Source organism: Mus musculus, chromosome 11, assembly GCF_000001635.26.
Source record: "Mus musculus strain C57BL/6J chromosome 11, GRCm38.p6 C57BL/6J".
Lineage (NCBI taxonomy): Eukaryota > Metazoa > Chordata > Mammalia > Rodentia > Muridae > Mus > Mus musculus.
The window spans coordinates 70,504,750-70,521,945 of record NC_000077.6 but is presented as its reverse complement, the minus strand read 5'-3'; the positions used below and the strand labels follow the sequence as shown (position 1 = coordinate 70,521,945).

At 47.9% G+C, this 17,196-nt stretch overlaps 3 protein-coding genes across 3 annotated transcripts; 1 reads left to right on the top strand and 2 right to left on the bottom strand.

Annotated features, from left to right (window-relative positions):
- Positions 1-1,209: 1,209 nt before the first annotated feature.
- Positions 1,210-2,737, bottom strand: Gltpd2 (glycolipid transfer protein domain containing 2). Its single transcript, NM_146020.1, has 3 exons — positions 2,468-2,737; positions 2,063-2,229; positions 1,210-1,975 (listed from the first exon to the last, which is right to left on the bottom strand). The coding sequence occupies exons 1-3, from the start codon at positions 2,726-2,728 to the stop codon at positions 1,438-1,440; spliced, it is 966 nt and encodes a 321-aa protein (NP_666132.1). The 5' UTR covers positions 2,729-2,737; the 3' UTR covers positions 1,210-1,437.
- Positions 2,738-7,329: 4,592 nt separating this feature from the next.
- On the top strand, positions 7,330-8,430 carry Vmo1 (vitelline membrane outer layer 1 homolog (chicken)). The gene is made up of 3 exons (NM_001013607.1): positions 7,330-7,535; positions 7,650-7,765; positions 8,081-8,430. Exons 1-3 carry the CDS (start codon positions 7,344-7,346, stop codon positions 8,376-8,378), a joined length of 606 nt encoding a protein of 201 aa, NP_001013625.1. The 5' UTR covers positions 7,330-7,343; the 3' UTR covers positions 8,379-8,430.
- Positions 8,431-10,762: 2,332 nt separating this feature from the next.
- Tm4sf5 (transmembrane 4 superfamily member 5) lies at positions 10,763-16,672 on the bottom strand. Its single transcript, NM_029360.3, has 5 exons — positions 16,442-16,672; positions 12,072-12,152; positions 11,595-11,731; positions 11,194-11,377; positions 10,763-11,104 (listed from the first exon to the last, which is right to left on the bottom strand). The coding sequence occupies exons 1-5, from the start codon at positions 16,613-16,615 to the stop codon at positions 11,090-11,092; spliced, it is 591 nt and encodes a 196-aa protein (NP_083636.2). The 5' UTR covers positions 16,616-16,672; the 3' UTR covers positions 10,763-11,089.
- Between the last annotated feature and the right edge of the window lie 524 nt (positions 16,673-17,196).

Genomic DNA, 17,196 nt, shown 5'->3' with positions numbered 1-17,196 from the left:
ATAAGGGATCCTAACCCTGTTTTTCACCTCAAGTACTTTACTGGCTAAGCCATTTCTCTAGCCCCCAATACTGACATTTTAAAGAATCACCTTTTGCTGGTCAGTTGTAGCACATGCCTTTAATCTCAGCACTCAGGAGGCAGAGGCAGGCAGATCTCTGTGAGTTCAAGACCAACCTGGTCTGCAAAGCAAGTTCCAGGATACCAGGGCTACGCAAGGAAAACAAACAAACAAACAAACAAACAAAAAACCTGGTCTCAAAAACAAAAACAAAGAACTGAGCAAACAAACAAAAGAATGACCTTTTATAGTTTAGTGACCGTACAACTGTAAGAAAGGCAAAGATAGTCCAGATGATACATAAAGCTGATTTAGACAAAGAAACTTGGGAAATGTGGGGAGTAGTCAGATTTTCATAGATTCAATGTTGGTATGGGGAAAGTCACGTTAACAAGATTTTGGATCTAAGAACCTGGAAAAATTGAATTCCTGCCTGGCAGTGATGGCACAGGCCTTTAATCCCAGCACTTGGGAGGCAGAGGCAGGCAGATCTCTGAGTTCTCGGCCAGCCTGGTCTACAGAGTGAGTTCCAGGGCTACACAGAAAAACCCTGTCTCGAAAAAAACAAAAACAAACAAACAAACAAACAAAAGAATTCCTTACTGAGCTAACGTGACTATGAAAGTACTATTTTAGAAGAAAGCATTAGAAACAGTCTGAAGCTGATAGGTGTGCTATGCCTAGTTGACATCCAAATGGAAATGCCAAATATCCAGCTGGATGGATAGAAATATATAGTTCAGAAAAAAAGTAGATTTGAGGTACGTTTGGGAGTTAGTCTAAGTTAGTCTAGGAAATGCTTTATGTCTTTCACATTCACTAGTACGGAAGTGACCAAGGAGACCTTTGTGGAGTGCCTGTTTGGTGAGAGGCATGGTGCACGGGCTTTAGGTTGGAGACAGAACACAGAAATAAATGTACTTTTGGTGGAGGGAAGTAGCACTCAGGCGGGACATGCTGCGTTGGCTGTGTGGAGGGCAGATCTGGACTGAGACTTGGTAAGCGCTGGCAACTGAAGCCATGGAGCAGCTGAAATGAGCTCAGGGGAATATGAGTCCTTCAGATGCAAAGAGCAGGGATAACAGGTCTTCCCACACCCTCCCCCAGCCCTTAAGCTAGCTCTCCAGTTATCATACATAACGCCGGATGTCGACAGCTACTAAAGCATTCTTTATTCTTCATTGCTTCTTCCAGCTTCCAGAGGCTGAAGATGAGAGGATCTCACACATCACTGAGACTGCCCTGCTGGGGGTGGGCCTTAACTGTGGTGACTTCACTAAAGAGGACCGCTAGCTACTCTCAGGCCGCCGGTAACCCTGAGTATGTACATCCCTTCCCAGAAATGCCTTTCTGGTCGGTCTCTTGATGCCGCGGCCATCAAGCCAGCTGGAGCAGGCCGTGGCCGGCCAGCAGGCCCTGGGTACGATTGTACACATCCTCCAGGACGCCGGCGGCCCGGGCCAGAGCAACCCGCGCGTCCGCCTCTCCTGTTCCGGGACACGCCAGCTGGAGCAGGCGACCGCGACTCGGGAGGGCCAAGATCGCCAGGCGAGCGGCCTGACGGATAAGCCATGGATGGTGCGGGGCCAGGGCGGTGCTGTAGGCTTCCCCGCACTGCGTGCCCGCATCTGGACCTCCAAGCGTCCCTGTCGCCACCCTGTGGAGGCAGAGCTGGGACCAGCGCAGCGCGCGATGCAACAAAAGTAGCGTTCGAGAGCCCGAGGACCCGGCTGAATGCCCAGGTTCGGTTCCCGGGCGCTGTAGCAATCCTGCTCCCCGCTCCCATGTGATCATAGTCATCAGCGATGTGTAGTGTGAAGCATTGGGGCCGTGCACACGAGCCTCGAGGTCGGTCACCTTGTTGAAGGCCTCGCTGGTGGCAAAGGCGAAGACAGTGCCAAGGGGAGTTAGGAACCTGTTTGGTGGTGGAAGTGGGGAGATGACTTGCGAAACCACAGAATCATTTGGAGGAAGATGGGCTTGGGGAAGGGAGACCACTCACCTAAGTAGTTCTCTCCATCCTGCCAGATACTGAGACAACGCCACATCCCCTTCAGGGCTCATACAGGCCAGGAAGGGGCTCACCATGCGACCCAGCGCCCCATGAGGCCCTAGACAGGGAAGCTCTTCCTTCTCTGGGACCACTAGGGGTCTGGCCGCTGGGCCAGTCTGGGAGATAGATATAAGAGATACATGAAAAGTTCCTAGCCTGCTAGGCCTACTTAGCCACTGTTGGGCCCTGAAGAATGTCCCTCAGGTTTAGCTGGGGTTCCTCCTGGTTATTCTTGACATCTGAAGGGGGGAGGGAACAGAGAGGGAGGAGCCTCCTTTCATTCGATTCTCAGTCTGGTTCCCCTGTTTCTTTGTTGCAGAGTCCCCAGACTCTGGCCTTAAAACTCAAACATACCTGGGAAGGTAGCGGTCTCTCTGGATTGCAGGACTGCACCCCTGCCGGGAAACTAAGCAGGGAGCCGAGGACTGGAGAAGGAGAAGGGAGTTTGAGTCCCCGCAGGCCGGACTGCTGGGTTCTCTGAGCTGGTAAGGGGAAGGGCCACTCATAGAAGAACCATATACTGATGTAAAGAAGTAACAGCGTTAAGATAGCGAAGGGAATTGCATGGCGGAACCAGCGTCCCAGGGCTGGGGACAGTGAGACCCCCATGACCATCGCTGGTGCACCTCACCTAGCTAGTTGGTGGCCTTTCCCTTCCCGTGGTGTCCAGAGGTGCAGAGAGTTAATAATTAATCTATTAAGGACCCCTCCCTTGTGTCCTTTGCCCTAGAGGTCAGATCCTAGGGTGAGAGACATAATGACGATTTGGGGGACATAATATGTGACCTGTCTCTGCATTGCCTTTACCTGTGGGGCTAGCTTGTCGTAAGAGGCAGCGTCTTGTGGGTTCTCCTTAAATCTGGACACGAATCCACTGTAAGCTGCAGATAATGGGCCTTTGTAAATCTCATGTGAGGATCAATTGATAACGCATGTGAAAGCATTCCAAGTGGAAAGCTGACCACAGTTGCCCAATACGTCTTACTTGTTAAGGCTCGAGGATGGGGCTTTAGGCTCTCTCTCTCTCTTTTTTTTTTTTTTACATTCTTGCCGAGAGGTCTGGAAACCTTGGGAATAAAAATTTCAATTCCCCAGGAAGCTTACTGGGCTTCTCTGAAGGAGCCACTGACAAAGAACCTTTAGCCAATGATGGCCTGAGTTAGGGAGGATAAGGCTGTAGCTGAGTCTGCTTGTGAGACTCCTGGCTGAAGAAGATAACAAAGCCAGAACTGAGCTGGCTTCCAAAAATCTTCAGGGTCTCACCAATTATAATAGAACTAACCTAGCACCTAATGAAAATGGTACTAATGTTACTGCTTTGACCCTTACCAATCATATTAGAGGTTACCTAGTCCTTCTGGGAAATTCCCCTAGACCTGCCTAAAAGGATGTCTTGCAAGCCCCTCAAGTCATTGCCATTTTGTTGTGACCCCTGCATGCTGGTAATTTCTGCAGAATAGACGCTCTTTGCCTTTGCACACTATTTGAGTCTGGGGCCTTCCATCAGTGATTCTTGGACATTATAATTTAATTTTTTGAGCTTCACTTTAGCGTTTCATTCATTAAATCAGTCATTACTTTCCTATGGCAGGCCCTACACTAGACCCCCAGAATACAAAAGTATTTTCATAGCTGGGCACAGTAGCTCAGGTCTTCATGTAACCTTAGGTATTTGGGAGGCTGAGATAGGAATATCAAAAGTTCAAGGCCAGCCTGGATAACTTATCTAGACTCTGTCTTAACATGCTTTATAAAAAGGGACACTCCAACTCTAGTGATAATGTTTAGGCCCAGCATCTGACATACCATTGTAGGTTTCCCTGTAATACAGACTCTAACAAGAAATGGCTATCCAGAACCCCTGTTAATCTTTATTCCAAGAAACTTAGAAAAGCACCCAAATCCACACATGGTGCGTGCCCAGGCAGACTTTGAGGAGTTTGTGCTCTGAGAACTAAAGTCCTAGGGAACCTGCCTAAAACAACAACAACAATGGGTGACCCCACCTGTGCTAAATATGCCCATGACAGGATCTGGCATTCTTTCCTTATTGAGGAGCAGAAAACCAGTGTGTAAGTGTTGACAGCACAAATACAGAGTCAGAAAACGAAGTAAACATTAAGCTTTTTAAAATAATAAAAATCAAATCAAGCCTTGTTCTGTGAACAACATTAAAAATCGTTTAAAAAATTTTTTTTAAAGTATAAAATGGGTTAGGGATATAGTTCAGTGGTAGTGTCTTCCTGGAATGTGCAAGACTCTAGGTGCAGTCCCCAGTACTGTGTGTGTGTGTGTGTGTCTGTGTGTCTGTGTGTCTGTGTGTCTGTGTGTGCACAGCTCAAGCTTCACTGGGGAGAGAGGAGAACCTTCTGGCTTCCTCACTGGAATGTGAGCTTTGGTGACAACAGGCACTCTGTACGTTGAAGACTGGATCCATGGCTTTCTGACTTTTTAAGGGGGCCAGGGAAGCACCTCTAGTGCTGGGTTGTAGACATCATCGACCCCCCCCCTTTCCCTTCCCCTTTTTATTTTTTATTTATTTTTTATTTTTTTTTTTAAAGATTTATTTATTTATTATATGTAAGTACACTGTAGCTGTCTTCAGACACTCCAGAAGAGGGCGTCAGATCTTGTTACAGATGGTTGTGAGCCACCATGTGGTTGCTGGGATTTGAACTCTGGACCTTCGGAAGAGCAGTCGGGTGCTCTTACCCACTGAGCCATCTCACCAGCCCCCCCCCCCCCTTTTTTATTTTTGAGACAGGATTTAAACTGTTCAGGTTGATTCGTTTTATTAATTTATTAATTTACTTGTTTGAGACAGTCTCTTTACATAGGCCTGGTTCATTTTATTTATTTACTTACTTGTTTGTTGAGACATATCCCCAACTATCCTGAAACTCACCACATAGATCTGGCTGGTCTCAGACTCACAGAGATCTGCCTACCTCTGCCTCCTGAGTGCTGGGATTAAAAGGCGTGCATTATCATGCCCTATATCCCAGGCTGGTTTTGAACTTTCTATCCTCCGACTCAGCTATTTGAGCCACTGTGATCACATATGGACTTGAGCCGCTAGGCCTGGCCAAGCACCTTACTTTTCTTGGTCATTTTCAGAAATTTAGAATATTTCTTAAATCAAATTGCCTTACAATAAATATGTGTTAAAAAACAGAGGAATGTGTCTGAGGTCAGCAGATCAGGGCTGGTGCCCCCTAACAAATCCAGCCAAGTTTTGTTTTCTTGTTTTGTGAATTAGGGGTCCATCTGCTGGTCATAGAAGGAAAGGCATTCTGGGAAAAGATTCTAGACCGTTAAGCAAGGCAAGATAAAGGGGATGTAGCACCAGAACTCAGGAGGCCAAGACAGAAGGGTCAAGGGTTCTAGGTCAGCCTTGGCTACATAGTGAATGGTGTTTCATCGTATCTTAAAGAATACAAGAAGCAGAGGAAGAGTAGCCTTATTTGTTCTTAGTTATCTCAGTCCCTGTCCATAAGGTCTTGGCGGTTAAGAGCATGGACTGCTCTTCCGAAGATCCTCAGTTCAAATCCCAGCATCCACATGGTGGCTCACAACCATCCGCAATGAGATCTAACGCCCTCTTTTGGTGCATCTGAAGACACAGCTACAGTGTACTTAGATATAATAATAAATAAATCTTTAAAAAGAAAAAGTGCCATAAGATATGGCTGCAGGCAAGCCTGCATTTTCTTAGTTAGCGATTGATGGGGGAGAGCCCAGTCTGTTGTGGGTGGTCCTGGGCTCTATAAAAAAGCAGGCTGAATAAGCCATGAGGAGCAAGCCAGTAAGCAGCACCCCTCCATGGCCTTTCATCAGCTTTTGCCTCCAGGTTCCTGCCATGCTAGAGTTCCTACAGTGGGAATGTAAGCCAAATAAACCCTTTCTTCCCCAGCTTGCTTTTGGTCATGGTGTTTCACTGTGGCAATAGAAACCCTAAGTAAGACTGCTAACGCCAGGCAGTGGTGTCTCATGCCTTTAATCCCAGCACTTAAGGAGGCAGAGGCAGGCAGATTTCTGAGTTCGAGGCCAGCCTGATCTACAGAGTAAGTTCCAGGACAGCCAGGGCTATACAGTGTCCCGACCCGAGGGACAGTCGAACAGGCACTTGAGAGGCACCTGGAAGAGAATGGGGGGACAAAGAGATACAAAGAACAAGACAAGCTGACAAATTTTTATTTTTCCCACACAGGTTATATACTCATAGGAGCAGGAAGGGGGTGAAGTGGGGTCGCTTTGTCTCTGAGTAGTGCACCTATTCCCAGGAACAGGATGTTGACTGGGTAAACAGTTCAGCAAGAAGATCAGAACAGAATGGGTTAATAGGCACCTATCCACAAGATTTATAGCTCTTTGTTTTCCACTGACTTCAGGATCTATGTCTATTTGTACTCAGCTGGGCTAGTACTTTCCCACAGAGGCCAAGACTTTGTGCCGGCAAGCACTTATGGCTGACAAGGCAGTTAACATTCAAACAGGGTCGCTCCCAACAATACAGAGAAACTCTATCTTGATAAAACAAAACAAAACAAAACAAAACGACTGCCACATACAGTATTTCAGGACAACCTGGGTTCCAGAGGAAGATCCTGTCTCTCTGGGTGTATCTGGTGTCCAAGATTCTCAAAGAATCAGAGCCACAGCCTTAAGAAGACCTTTTCCCAGCCCTTATCCTTCCCAGCCGTGATCTATGTTAACAGTATTCTTTTCTACATCCTGTAGGGTTGTCTCTCATCCTCACACTGTCTCCTGCCTAATCCTATCCCTGGCAAATTTTCCTAGAATCACTGCAGTCTCCAGCCTTGGCTTCCATTGCCAGTGCTGGGATTTCCCTCAGTTTACTGGGGTAGGGGTGGGGGTGGCAAGTTACTTACAGCTCTCTCATCTACTAACTAGGAAATATAATTTCTATCTTCTACAATCATTGCGGTGATTACATGAAATATACCTGGAGCTAGTGTTAAGTATTCAGTAGGCCCTAATTTAAACTCAGTGGCTTCTACTGCCCTCCCTTCCCTAACTCCTGGGGGCCGCAAATCTTCAGGGTTCCTGGACTGGAGCAGATTAGTTTTGAATGTCACTTAATCCTGGTCATTCTTCCGCAATCTGAGCCATGAAAGGACAGGGCTGGTAGAGAGCTGCAACCTGAATCTTGATAGGGCCAGGACTGATATAAATCCATCTAAGTGACCAGATTCATAGGTCATGCAGGATGGAGTTGCAGGCTGGAGCCAGGCTGTTACTGCTGCTGGGGGTGATGTGCTATGGACATGCACAGATTCAAGTTCACGTAGAACCACGCTATGCATCGATCGTTGACGTGACCAACGGTGGTACCTGGGGTGATTGGGCCTGGCCTGAGATGTGTCCTGATGGATACTTTGCCAGTGGGTTCTCTGTCAAGGTGAAGGTTCAGACCTGGGTCTTAGAAAGGGCAAAGATGTGCCAGATTGCAGAGCTGAACGTGAGAAGGAGAATCCTCTCAGTGGACCTCACTTCTGCTTCCCTCCTGACCTAGGTGGAGCCCCCTCAAGGCATTCCTGGAGATGACACAGCTCTGAATGGGATCCGGCTACACTGCACTCGAGGGAACTCACAGAAAAACACCCACGTCGTGGAGTCCCAGTCCGGAAGGTGAGATTAGGGACCAAAGACCCAACGGGGTAGAAAGCATTTATCTAGTGTTTGTAAAGCTCTGGGTTCACTCCTGAATGGGAAGGACACTCTCCTAGGACAAAGGTATACATACCCCTTCCCTTCTGTTAGTGCCCTTCCCTGAGATAAACTCCACTAAGGTTATAGAGGTGTGGGGTGGAAGTCCACCCGTGTACTCAGGGAAACACAGGAGATTAGATCTAGCCCATCCTTTATTGGCAGTGCTGGGTTTGGAAGTCCCCAGGGTGGGTAGGACGTGCTTGAAGAACCATTACAACTCTCCTTCTCTTGCAGCTGGGGTTCATGGAGTGAGCCTCTGTGGTGTCCTGGCACTAGCTTCTTAGTGGCTTTCTGCCTCCGGGTGGAGCCATTTACATTCCCAGGGGACAACACTGGAGTGAACAACGTGCGCTTCCGTTGCTCAGACGGCGTGGAGCTGGAGGGGCCTGGGCTGAACTGGGGAGACTACGGAGAGTGGAGCAACTCATGTCCCAAAGGTGTCTGTGGCTTGCAGACCAAAATCCAGAAGCCAAGAGGCCTCCGAGATGACACTGCACTTAATGACATCAGAATATTCTGCTGTGCCAGCTGATGCGGTCGCTCTGCCAGTACTGTCTTTTACCATTAAAGCTTCTTGGCCTTGGCGTTGCTGTCCCCTTGATTAAGAGACAATAAGCTGCCTGCCTCCTTGCCTCTGCTTTCTTGACCCAGCATGGCTCAAGGCCGGATTCAGGGGTTGTAGGTCACATAGTTTAGAACAAAGAACTTGAACACATGAATTTTCGGGCCTTGACTCTCTGAGGACATCTGCAGATAATATGTCCCCTTTAAGAGCCCAACTTGTCTCCCTTCCGTACCATCAGTGACTTCAGATTAAGGAGTGGGGGTGGAAGTTTTGTCCACTCCTGACCCCTGTACTCAGAGAGACTGGATGAGTAGATCGAATCTACTGGTAAAACCTGGTTTGGAAGTCCCCAGGTTTGAGTCGGTCAGATGGGGTGTGCATCTGGTTTGGAAGTCCCCAGGTGGGTGGGAGGTGCTCACAGAGCCAGTATAACTAATTACACGGCAATGCAAAAGGCTTTACATTTTTATTTTTAGAGCTTTGAAACTAAAGAATCTTCTCCCATAGTTTCCACTACCCGTCTTCTCGCCACCTCACCTTGCAAGTTTCAAGTGGTGGCTTTCCTAAATAGAAATTGTCATCTGAGACTTTTATTTTCACATTGCTTTCTCTGCCTGGAATCCCCCAGCTATCTGTACGCAGAAATCAGACTTTCCCTATTGTGACAAGTATTTCCTCCCACCAGCCAATACTTATCTCATTACCAACATGTTTCTTAAAATGTTTACTGAATGAAAAAAGGAAAGACATGACAGTTAGCACTCCTTCCATGCTCTGTCCCACAGTTACCTGGCAACAGCAAGGTGTGCCTGACTTGGTACAAGAGGGGCTGCTTGCCCCCTCCTCGCTCTCTTCTTGTTCTCTTACCCTTTTTCCCCTCTGCCCCTTCTCCCCCCCCCCACGTGTTCATAGCCAGCCTGTACTCCTCTACTCTTCTATTATCTCTGTGTGTGTCTCTCTGTCTCTATTACCTCCTCAACTCCCCTCCCCATGCCCTAAATAAACTCTATTCTATACTATACTCATGTGGTATTCCACACTCATGAGGCTGGTACCTCAGGGGGAAAAGGATGCCTCAGCATGGGTCCACAGAGGCTCCCCCTTCCCCTGTACCGTACTGCGACTCCAAACATCCCTGGCTTCTTTTTCTTTTTTATAAACCACAACAATGACTGCTCCTAGGTATGACAGAGGAGAAGGGTTATTGTAGATAAAAGGGAGGTGTATGGCCAGAGGCAGGGACATCTGGGAAAGTCCAGAGTGAACATGACCCTGAGCCAGGCTATGAGAAAAGGGTGGGGAGGGGAGAGCCAGACTAAGAGACCAGGAGGGTAAAGGGTAGACCAAAAAGGGGGGGGGGCAGGTAACCAAAATGGCTGGATTATATAGGGAAGGGAAGCTGGGGGAAGGGCAGCCCAACCCCTGCCTGGGCTGAGATGTTTAGGATAAGGAGCAGGGTATGTCAGCCAATATCCTGTAATAGGTAGGGACTGAGGGATGCTGGGAAAACCTGGTGGCCAGGTCCACTTTGATATATTAAATAGGCAGCTCAGTTTTTTTTTTTTTTTTTTTTTTTTGTCCCCGGTTTGAGACCTAATGTTTCCCACCAACTGAAATGATCCTTAACTTCTTTAAAAAGAAATTGCCGCTGGGCGTGGTGGCGCCCGCCTTTAATCCCAGCACTCGGGAGGCAGAGGCAGGCGGATTTCTGAGTTTGAGGCCAGCCTGGTCTACAAAGTGAGTGCCAGGACAGCCAGGGCTACACAGAGAAACCCTGTCTCGAAAAAACCAAAAAAAAAAAAGAAAGAAATTGCCAGTGGCAGATGTAAGAAAATCGAGACAGAGGCAGGCAGACTCTCTGTATAACAGGGAGCTACTAGGAAATTATAGATTATGTTTGGGGGTGGGGGTGAGGGGGTGGGGGAAGAAGGCGGTGGATGAAGGGGAGTGAAGGTGGGAGTTTGACTAGAGCAGGGTGTGTTGTTTTCAGTGCCTGAGCATATTTTGTTTCTGCAGGTAAGGCAGAAGGTTCAGCCTGGGGCTAAGCTGTTCTTTATGGCTTGAAGCTATTTGTCCAGCACAGCCTGACTCAATTTCTTGTGACCTCGTGACCTGAGGCTATTACCTAACAAACAGTGGAAAGTGGGCATTCACTAGGGAAAGCTGCTAGATGCTACAGTCTGAGGACCTGGGTTTGATCCCAGAACACATGACACATGGTATAAGAACCAACTCCTACAAGTTGGCTCTCTCTCTCTCTCTCTCTCTCTCTCTCACACACACACACACACACACACACATAAATGTAAGAAAAATTAATTAAAAATTGCTCATCTTTCATCACTGGCACATTAGCTTCCTTGAGAGCACAGATTTTTATTTCCAGAACAATAACTATGTTGTTGTTGTTAAGAGAATAACAAGAGGGGGTGGGGGTTGTGGGTAGAGTGGGAGGTACATATAGAAGCCCCAAGTCTAGACACATATCTCTGAAGGCCCACGTACACTCTTTCCAAAGGCTAAACCAGAACTGGGGGAAGGGGCTCAGGGTGGTTTATTCCACTAAGGAAGAGCCTGAACGATAAAAGTGTGCATGTTTTTTTTTTTCCCTAGCCAACCAGGGAGTGGGTGACCACTCAGACTTCCAGAAATGAGGTATTAGGGGTGGCCTATGGGACTCAGTGAGCTGCACCCTGCAAGAAAGAGAAAGAGTAAAGATGAAGCCAAGATCAAACAGGATTTCTCAGCCTCTACCCCCAAGAACGCCCCCAAGCAGTCCTACCTCCTTTTTCCTGCAATCGCCACACAACACACCAAAGGTCGCATTCACCAGCTGAATTCCACACAGCACAAGTTCCAGACTTGATGCGACCACCAGGATTGAGAAGAGTGTCACATTCCAGGGTACCACGTGAGGTGGCGCCTCACACAAATTCCAAAGAGTGTCATTTCGCAAGTAAGCGCCTCTGTGGATGGACGGGGTCATTTAAGAGAAACTGCTTACACAGCAGGCTCTACCACCAACCAGTGCAAGGATCTACTAAGATCTGTAAAGGGCTGGATGGGCTATTTGGAAGGAACTCTCTAGGAGTTCAGTCTGGTCCACTGTTTCTGGACCAGGTAGTAAGAGAGCAGGTGAGGAGAGGCACAGAACGGGGGATACAAATGCAAAGTAGGACTTACTCTGTTTCTTGGAAGTGGTAGTCCCACTTGTTGTCTATTAAGCATTTGGGTCCAATTCGGAGCCCAGCTCCCGCCACTGACAGGCAGTAGATGGCGCCAAGCACCCCAAAGGCGGAGGAGAAGACGGAGCGCAGCATCTAGACGGGGCATGGAAAGGTAAGAAGAGTAGGCCCGCCTCCTCCCTCAGACAGACACCCGTGCCCAGTGCCTCCCGCATACTACCCCGCCCCTGCTCAGCCTGCCTGAAAATACATTTGTCTTTAAACCTTGGATTTGAAGTCAAATGAATCATAAAAGCCATCTACCGTGGAGGTTCAAGGGGCTTGTTAGCCCCCTCTGGTGGGGTTCATTTGAGACCCATGATTGGGAGGGAAGTGGCACCTGAGACCTCCTAGAGGCTGCCTTTAGACAGTGCTTCCGGTTCTGTGGGGGAAGGGATCAGAAACCAAGGCCTAAACTTGTGATTTTGATTCTTACCCTGCAGCGGTTGCCACAGCAACCTGCACCGCAGCAGCCCTTTCCCCCTGCCCGGACCGCTGCAATTCCTGGACACAGCACCTGTGGGATGAGAGAGAGTTGATGTTAGCAGTTCTCCTAGGTCCTCAAGGCCGGACTTGCTTCATTGTCCATCTAGGGAAGCTGCCCATGATGCCCTCAGCCCTTTGGACTGTACAATCTTATCTATACTTTCCCGAATCACTGTTGGACTCGACCTTAAAGTATATTTATTTCTATGCCTGCCTTATCTCGATCCAGATTATAGTTTCCTGGAGGGTTGGGTTTAATATACTACAGCTATCTTAGACAGAAGGCCATCAAACGTTTGGGTGACAGGGGGCAATATGTATTCTGCACAAATGCTTGCAGCATGGTAGGTTCCTACCTGAAAGGGAGTCAGGACCTTCATCCTCTCTATGAATTGACTACTTTCTCAGGGTGCCAGCTTTGCCACTGGTAAAGTGGATCTGCAAGACCTATCTCAGAAGACCACTCTCAGCGTTTAATGAGACAGCAGACGGTTTTGTCATGGCTGGGTCAGAGAGAGTGTCCCATGCTGACACACACCTTCAACAGTACCATAGGATTGTGCTGTTAGAAGGCGCGATGAACAGGCTTGGTGGTCGACTGTGTAAGGATCTGCACAGAGACTCTTGGATCTCAGGGTTTCCTAAGAGTCAGTCTTTGGGTCCTTTTCTCCTTTGTGACCTTTATTATGAAGCTCACACCCACCCAGGTAACCACTCACCTGCTAATAGTCACGTCCAGGCACCCAGACAGCCATATTAAACTGCCTGAAGGAGGTGCTCATTTTGAATGTCTTAGTTTCAACAGCCTCAGCAAGCCTCATGTGAACCTCATAAGAGACCCCAAATTAATTTGCTCTTTGTCTTTTCTTGTCTTCTTCAGTGAAAAAATATCCGTCAATTTACCTAGGCTGGGAGATTTTGACCCTCCTATACAAGGGCTAACTTCAAGTGCTCTATACTTTTCCTCAGTAGCATCTAAATCTCTTAGTCCTTTTAAACTCTATGCACTCAGTCCCTACTCCCCTTCCAGGAGGAAGATGTCCTCTGCCTCCACACTCTAGTTTCATGTCATTCCAGATTCCATCACACATGCTAGCATTTGATTAACTTAATATAAGTTCTTTTATCTGCTCAGTTCCTTTGAGGTATCTTCAAAGATGTCCTAGGCTGATGTGTGTGGGGGTGGGGTGGGGGAGGGAACTGAGGCTAGCCTGGGCTACATAGCAAGTTCTAGGCTATCATGGACTACATGGTAAGACTCACAAAGACTGAACTCACAAGGCATTTGAGACTCCCTTACTCTGCCTCCAACCTCATGTATCCCGACAGCCCTTGCCCTTGTACCTTAGTCCCACTATGTCACATTCTTTACTTGTCTTGTATCCATGGAATTTCATAGCTGGCTTTTTTGTTCTTTTGTTTTATTCTAAGGCTTGATGAGCCCAAGGGCTTTGTGCATGGTAGGCAACTGTACTATCATGGAGTCCATCTCCAGTCCACTTTTCTCTTAAATTTCATTAACTTATTTTGAGACAAGGTCTACTACAGCCAAAGCAGGCATTAATCCATGATCCTCTACCTCCAAAGTGCTTGAATTACAGGCATGTCACTAAACCCGGCTGTCTCCCAGCAACCCCTGAGCCCCACCACTTTCTCCATTTTTCCTTCTTTCCTCTCCTCTTATCTTCTTCCCTGCCCCCCCCCCCCAAACACACACACACACACAGTTTACACTGTCTAGCACCCAGGAAGGATTTGAACACCAGATCCTTCTGCTTTGACCTCCTGCATGCAGGGAGGCATACGCATATGGCACTAGGCCTGGCCTCCACAGCTGACCTGCTCAAGAAAAAACAAGTGTTGGCCAATATGCACAGGACGAGAGGCAGTATTTTGTTCTTCTCCAAGGAAGGGACTGAAAGTTTTAGTCCGATCATCAGTTGCCACCTGAGAGAAAGATCTGCTTAGTTCAACCAATTTCTCAATGTTCTCTCCTTTCTGCCTCATGACAGATCTAAGGACAACATGCCACCTTCTTGCCTTTCTAGTGATGTCACCTGTGCAGACAACTAAAATTGCCTTCCTTTTTTTTTTTTTTTTTAGCTAGAGTCCCACTGTGTAGCCTCAGCTGGCCTGGGATTAAAGGTGTGAGCCACCACATCTGGCAGCTGCATGTGCTGTTAACCACTAGCCATCTCTTTAGCACTCTTCTCCTTTTTAAAAACAAATTAGTTATTATATACAAGTACACTGTAGCTGTCTTCAGACACACCAGAAGAAGGCATCAGATCTCATTACGGACGGTTGTGAGCCACCGTGTGGTTGCTAGGATTTAAACTCAGGACCTCTGGAAGAGCAGTCAGGGCTCTTAACCGCTGAGCCATCTCTCCAGCCCACTCTTCTCTTTTAAAGGAAGGGTCTCTGTGCTGCCTCTTACATAGGCTGGCTTAAACTCTCAGTTCTCCTGTAGTCTTCAGACAGCTGAGAGCCAGGTGCGGTTTTGTTTGCTCACAATTCTGGGGCTTTAAGCTCATCCTTGGTTACAGAGTCAGTTCAAGACATACTGGGTTTCATGTGACCTTGTCTTAAAAACCAAAAAGGAAAAAAAAAAAAAAGTTGGGCCAGCGATGTACGGCTGCAGTCCCAGCATTTAGGAGGGAAGTGGCTTTCTGGGTTCAAGTCTACCCTCAGCTGCACAGTGAGCTCAAGGCAAGGATGATGTGAAACCTTCTCGGAACAAAACAAAACAAAACAAAACAAAACAAGACAAACAGCAGCAACAATAACCACAAAAACCGTGTAGGGGATAGTGGCACACATCTGCCTCTGCAGGTGGATCTCTGTGAACTCAAGGCCAGCCTGGTCTACATAGTGACTTCTAAGTCAGTCACCTGTGAGATCTTGTGTCAAAAAAAAAAAAAATGCAAAACTGAAACAATAAAAAAATACCACCAGAATCCATGCAGGAGGCAGAGTAGAGGGGCTGGTGAGATGGCTCAGTGGGTAAGAGCACCCGACTGCTCTTCCGAAGGTCCGGAGTTCAAATCCCAGCAACCACATGGTGGCTCACAACCATCTGTAAATAAATAAATAAATAAAGGCCTGATGCTGCTATATTTTAAAAAAAGGAGGCAGAGTAGAAAACAGGATGTCAGAGGGCAAGGGAAGGGAGTTGCTATGGGAGCGGTATCTCCATTCAGCTAATAACAATGTGGCCAGCAGAGGGGACCAAAGTGCAACTTCTCCCAGAGAAGTTCAACAGCAAGCAAGTTGTGCTAAAGGTGGGAAACCGTGCTAGGTCGATCTCTGTCTTTATCCCATGCTACACTGGGTTAACCAGTCAAAAGTTCCCCCAAATGGTCAGGCATGTATGTGAAAGGTTCAGGCAGGAAGACTTCAAGTTCAGACTGGGTTATAAAATGATTCCCCGCTGGCTTGATATACTATCAGGATGTTGTTTCTAAATAAACAAACAAAAAGTAAAAAAATGAAAAAGAAAGTTCTCTAAATGGAAGAGAGTTGGAAGATGGGGAAAATCTAGATAGAATATTTGTGGTTTTCTTTTCCTCACTTTTTTTTTTTTTCTTTTTCAAGTAAGGGTTTTTCTGTGTAGCCCTGAAACTTCCTCAGTAGACCAGGCTAGCCTCGGAGATTCAATTGCCTCTGTTTCTGGATTGCTGGGACCAAGGGCGTGCACTATCACACCTGGCTCTTCTCTCCCTAGTCTGCAGGAAGACTGGGACATTTACTCTAAAATACCGACAACCTGGGTCCAGAATTGTATTCTGAGCACTTAACTTAGTACAGACTGGGGATCCTAGCAGACAGGCTGAGAAGGAACAGCTATGGAAGAGAGGGAAAGCAAGCATGGAGTTGGCTGGTGGAGTGTCTAATCTGAGATATCAACCTGGGCTGCAGAGGTTGCTCTGGGCACCCACCCTTGCCCGTTATGACACTGCCCTGAAACTTCCCACACAACTAGCCTTTATCCTCATAATGAGGTGTTTTTTTGTTTTTTGTTTTTTGCATATGTTCAGTAGTAGAGGCAAGGAGAGGCACAGAGAACTTACTCCCACCTAGTAGAGAAGTCCTTCCTTTCCCACATTCCTCAGACACTCAACTCAGGACCCTATGGCTCCTCCAGGACCCTCTACAGAATGGTCACTATATGTGAGCTGATGGACAGACCCCTAATCCCCATCAGACCCTTGCCATTTCATCCAGAGCCAAACGAGTCCTTTCCCCTCTTTTCTTCTCGGTTCCATCCCTGGTCCCTTAGCTCGGTACCCAGGTCCCTGGCTAGCGCTCCAGCATTCTCACCATCAGGCCCCCTCCAATGAAGCCACCCATGAGCCAAACTTGCAAGCTGAGGTTGCCGTCCGTCCAGGTGGTCTTCCCATCAGGTACCAGCAGGAGGGCGTTGGCCACGATGCAGACCAGGGAGAGAGGGATGAGGGAGAGCCCCAGGCAGCGCGCACACTTTCCAGTACACATGTCTGAGGCTTCCAAACAGGCAGGAGCGGAGTGAACGTGAGCAGGGAAGGAAGTGCCAGGCTCCGGAGTTAAACAGGTGGGAGGCTTGGAGCAAAGGTCTGAGGAGAGGAGTGGCTGGTAGACTCGCAATGATAAGAGAGAGGCCCTGAGGAAGTGGAGGGGCTGCAGCTGGAGAGGTGAAGAGAGGGGTGTGGCAGTAGGCGCTGCGGGAGCTGATTGTACAAGGGAAGGTGACTGGGGTCAGCGTCTTCCTCCTTGGTCTGTGTACACCTTTGTACAGCCCCTCCTTGTCTACTTGAAGACTCAACTGAACCCATCACCCCTGGAAGTCTCAGTTGTTACCATCTGTGGAAAAGGTTGGCTGAAGCCACTTGCCCAGAGAGCTGTTGTAAGGATTCGATGGGTTAGAAAGCCTTGTCAATGAGGAAGTGTGGGACAGATGTACGGTGGCCCCATGATTTCTGTCCCACAGGGAGAGGTCTTTTTCTGTAAAGAAAGTAAAAAGACTACAGTGGAGTCAGGCAGGGCTCACCCCAGTAACTGAGCTATTCAGAAAAAGTGTGTTTGAGATCCACCTGGGT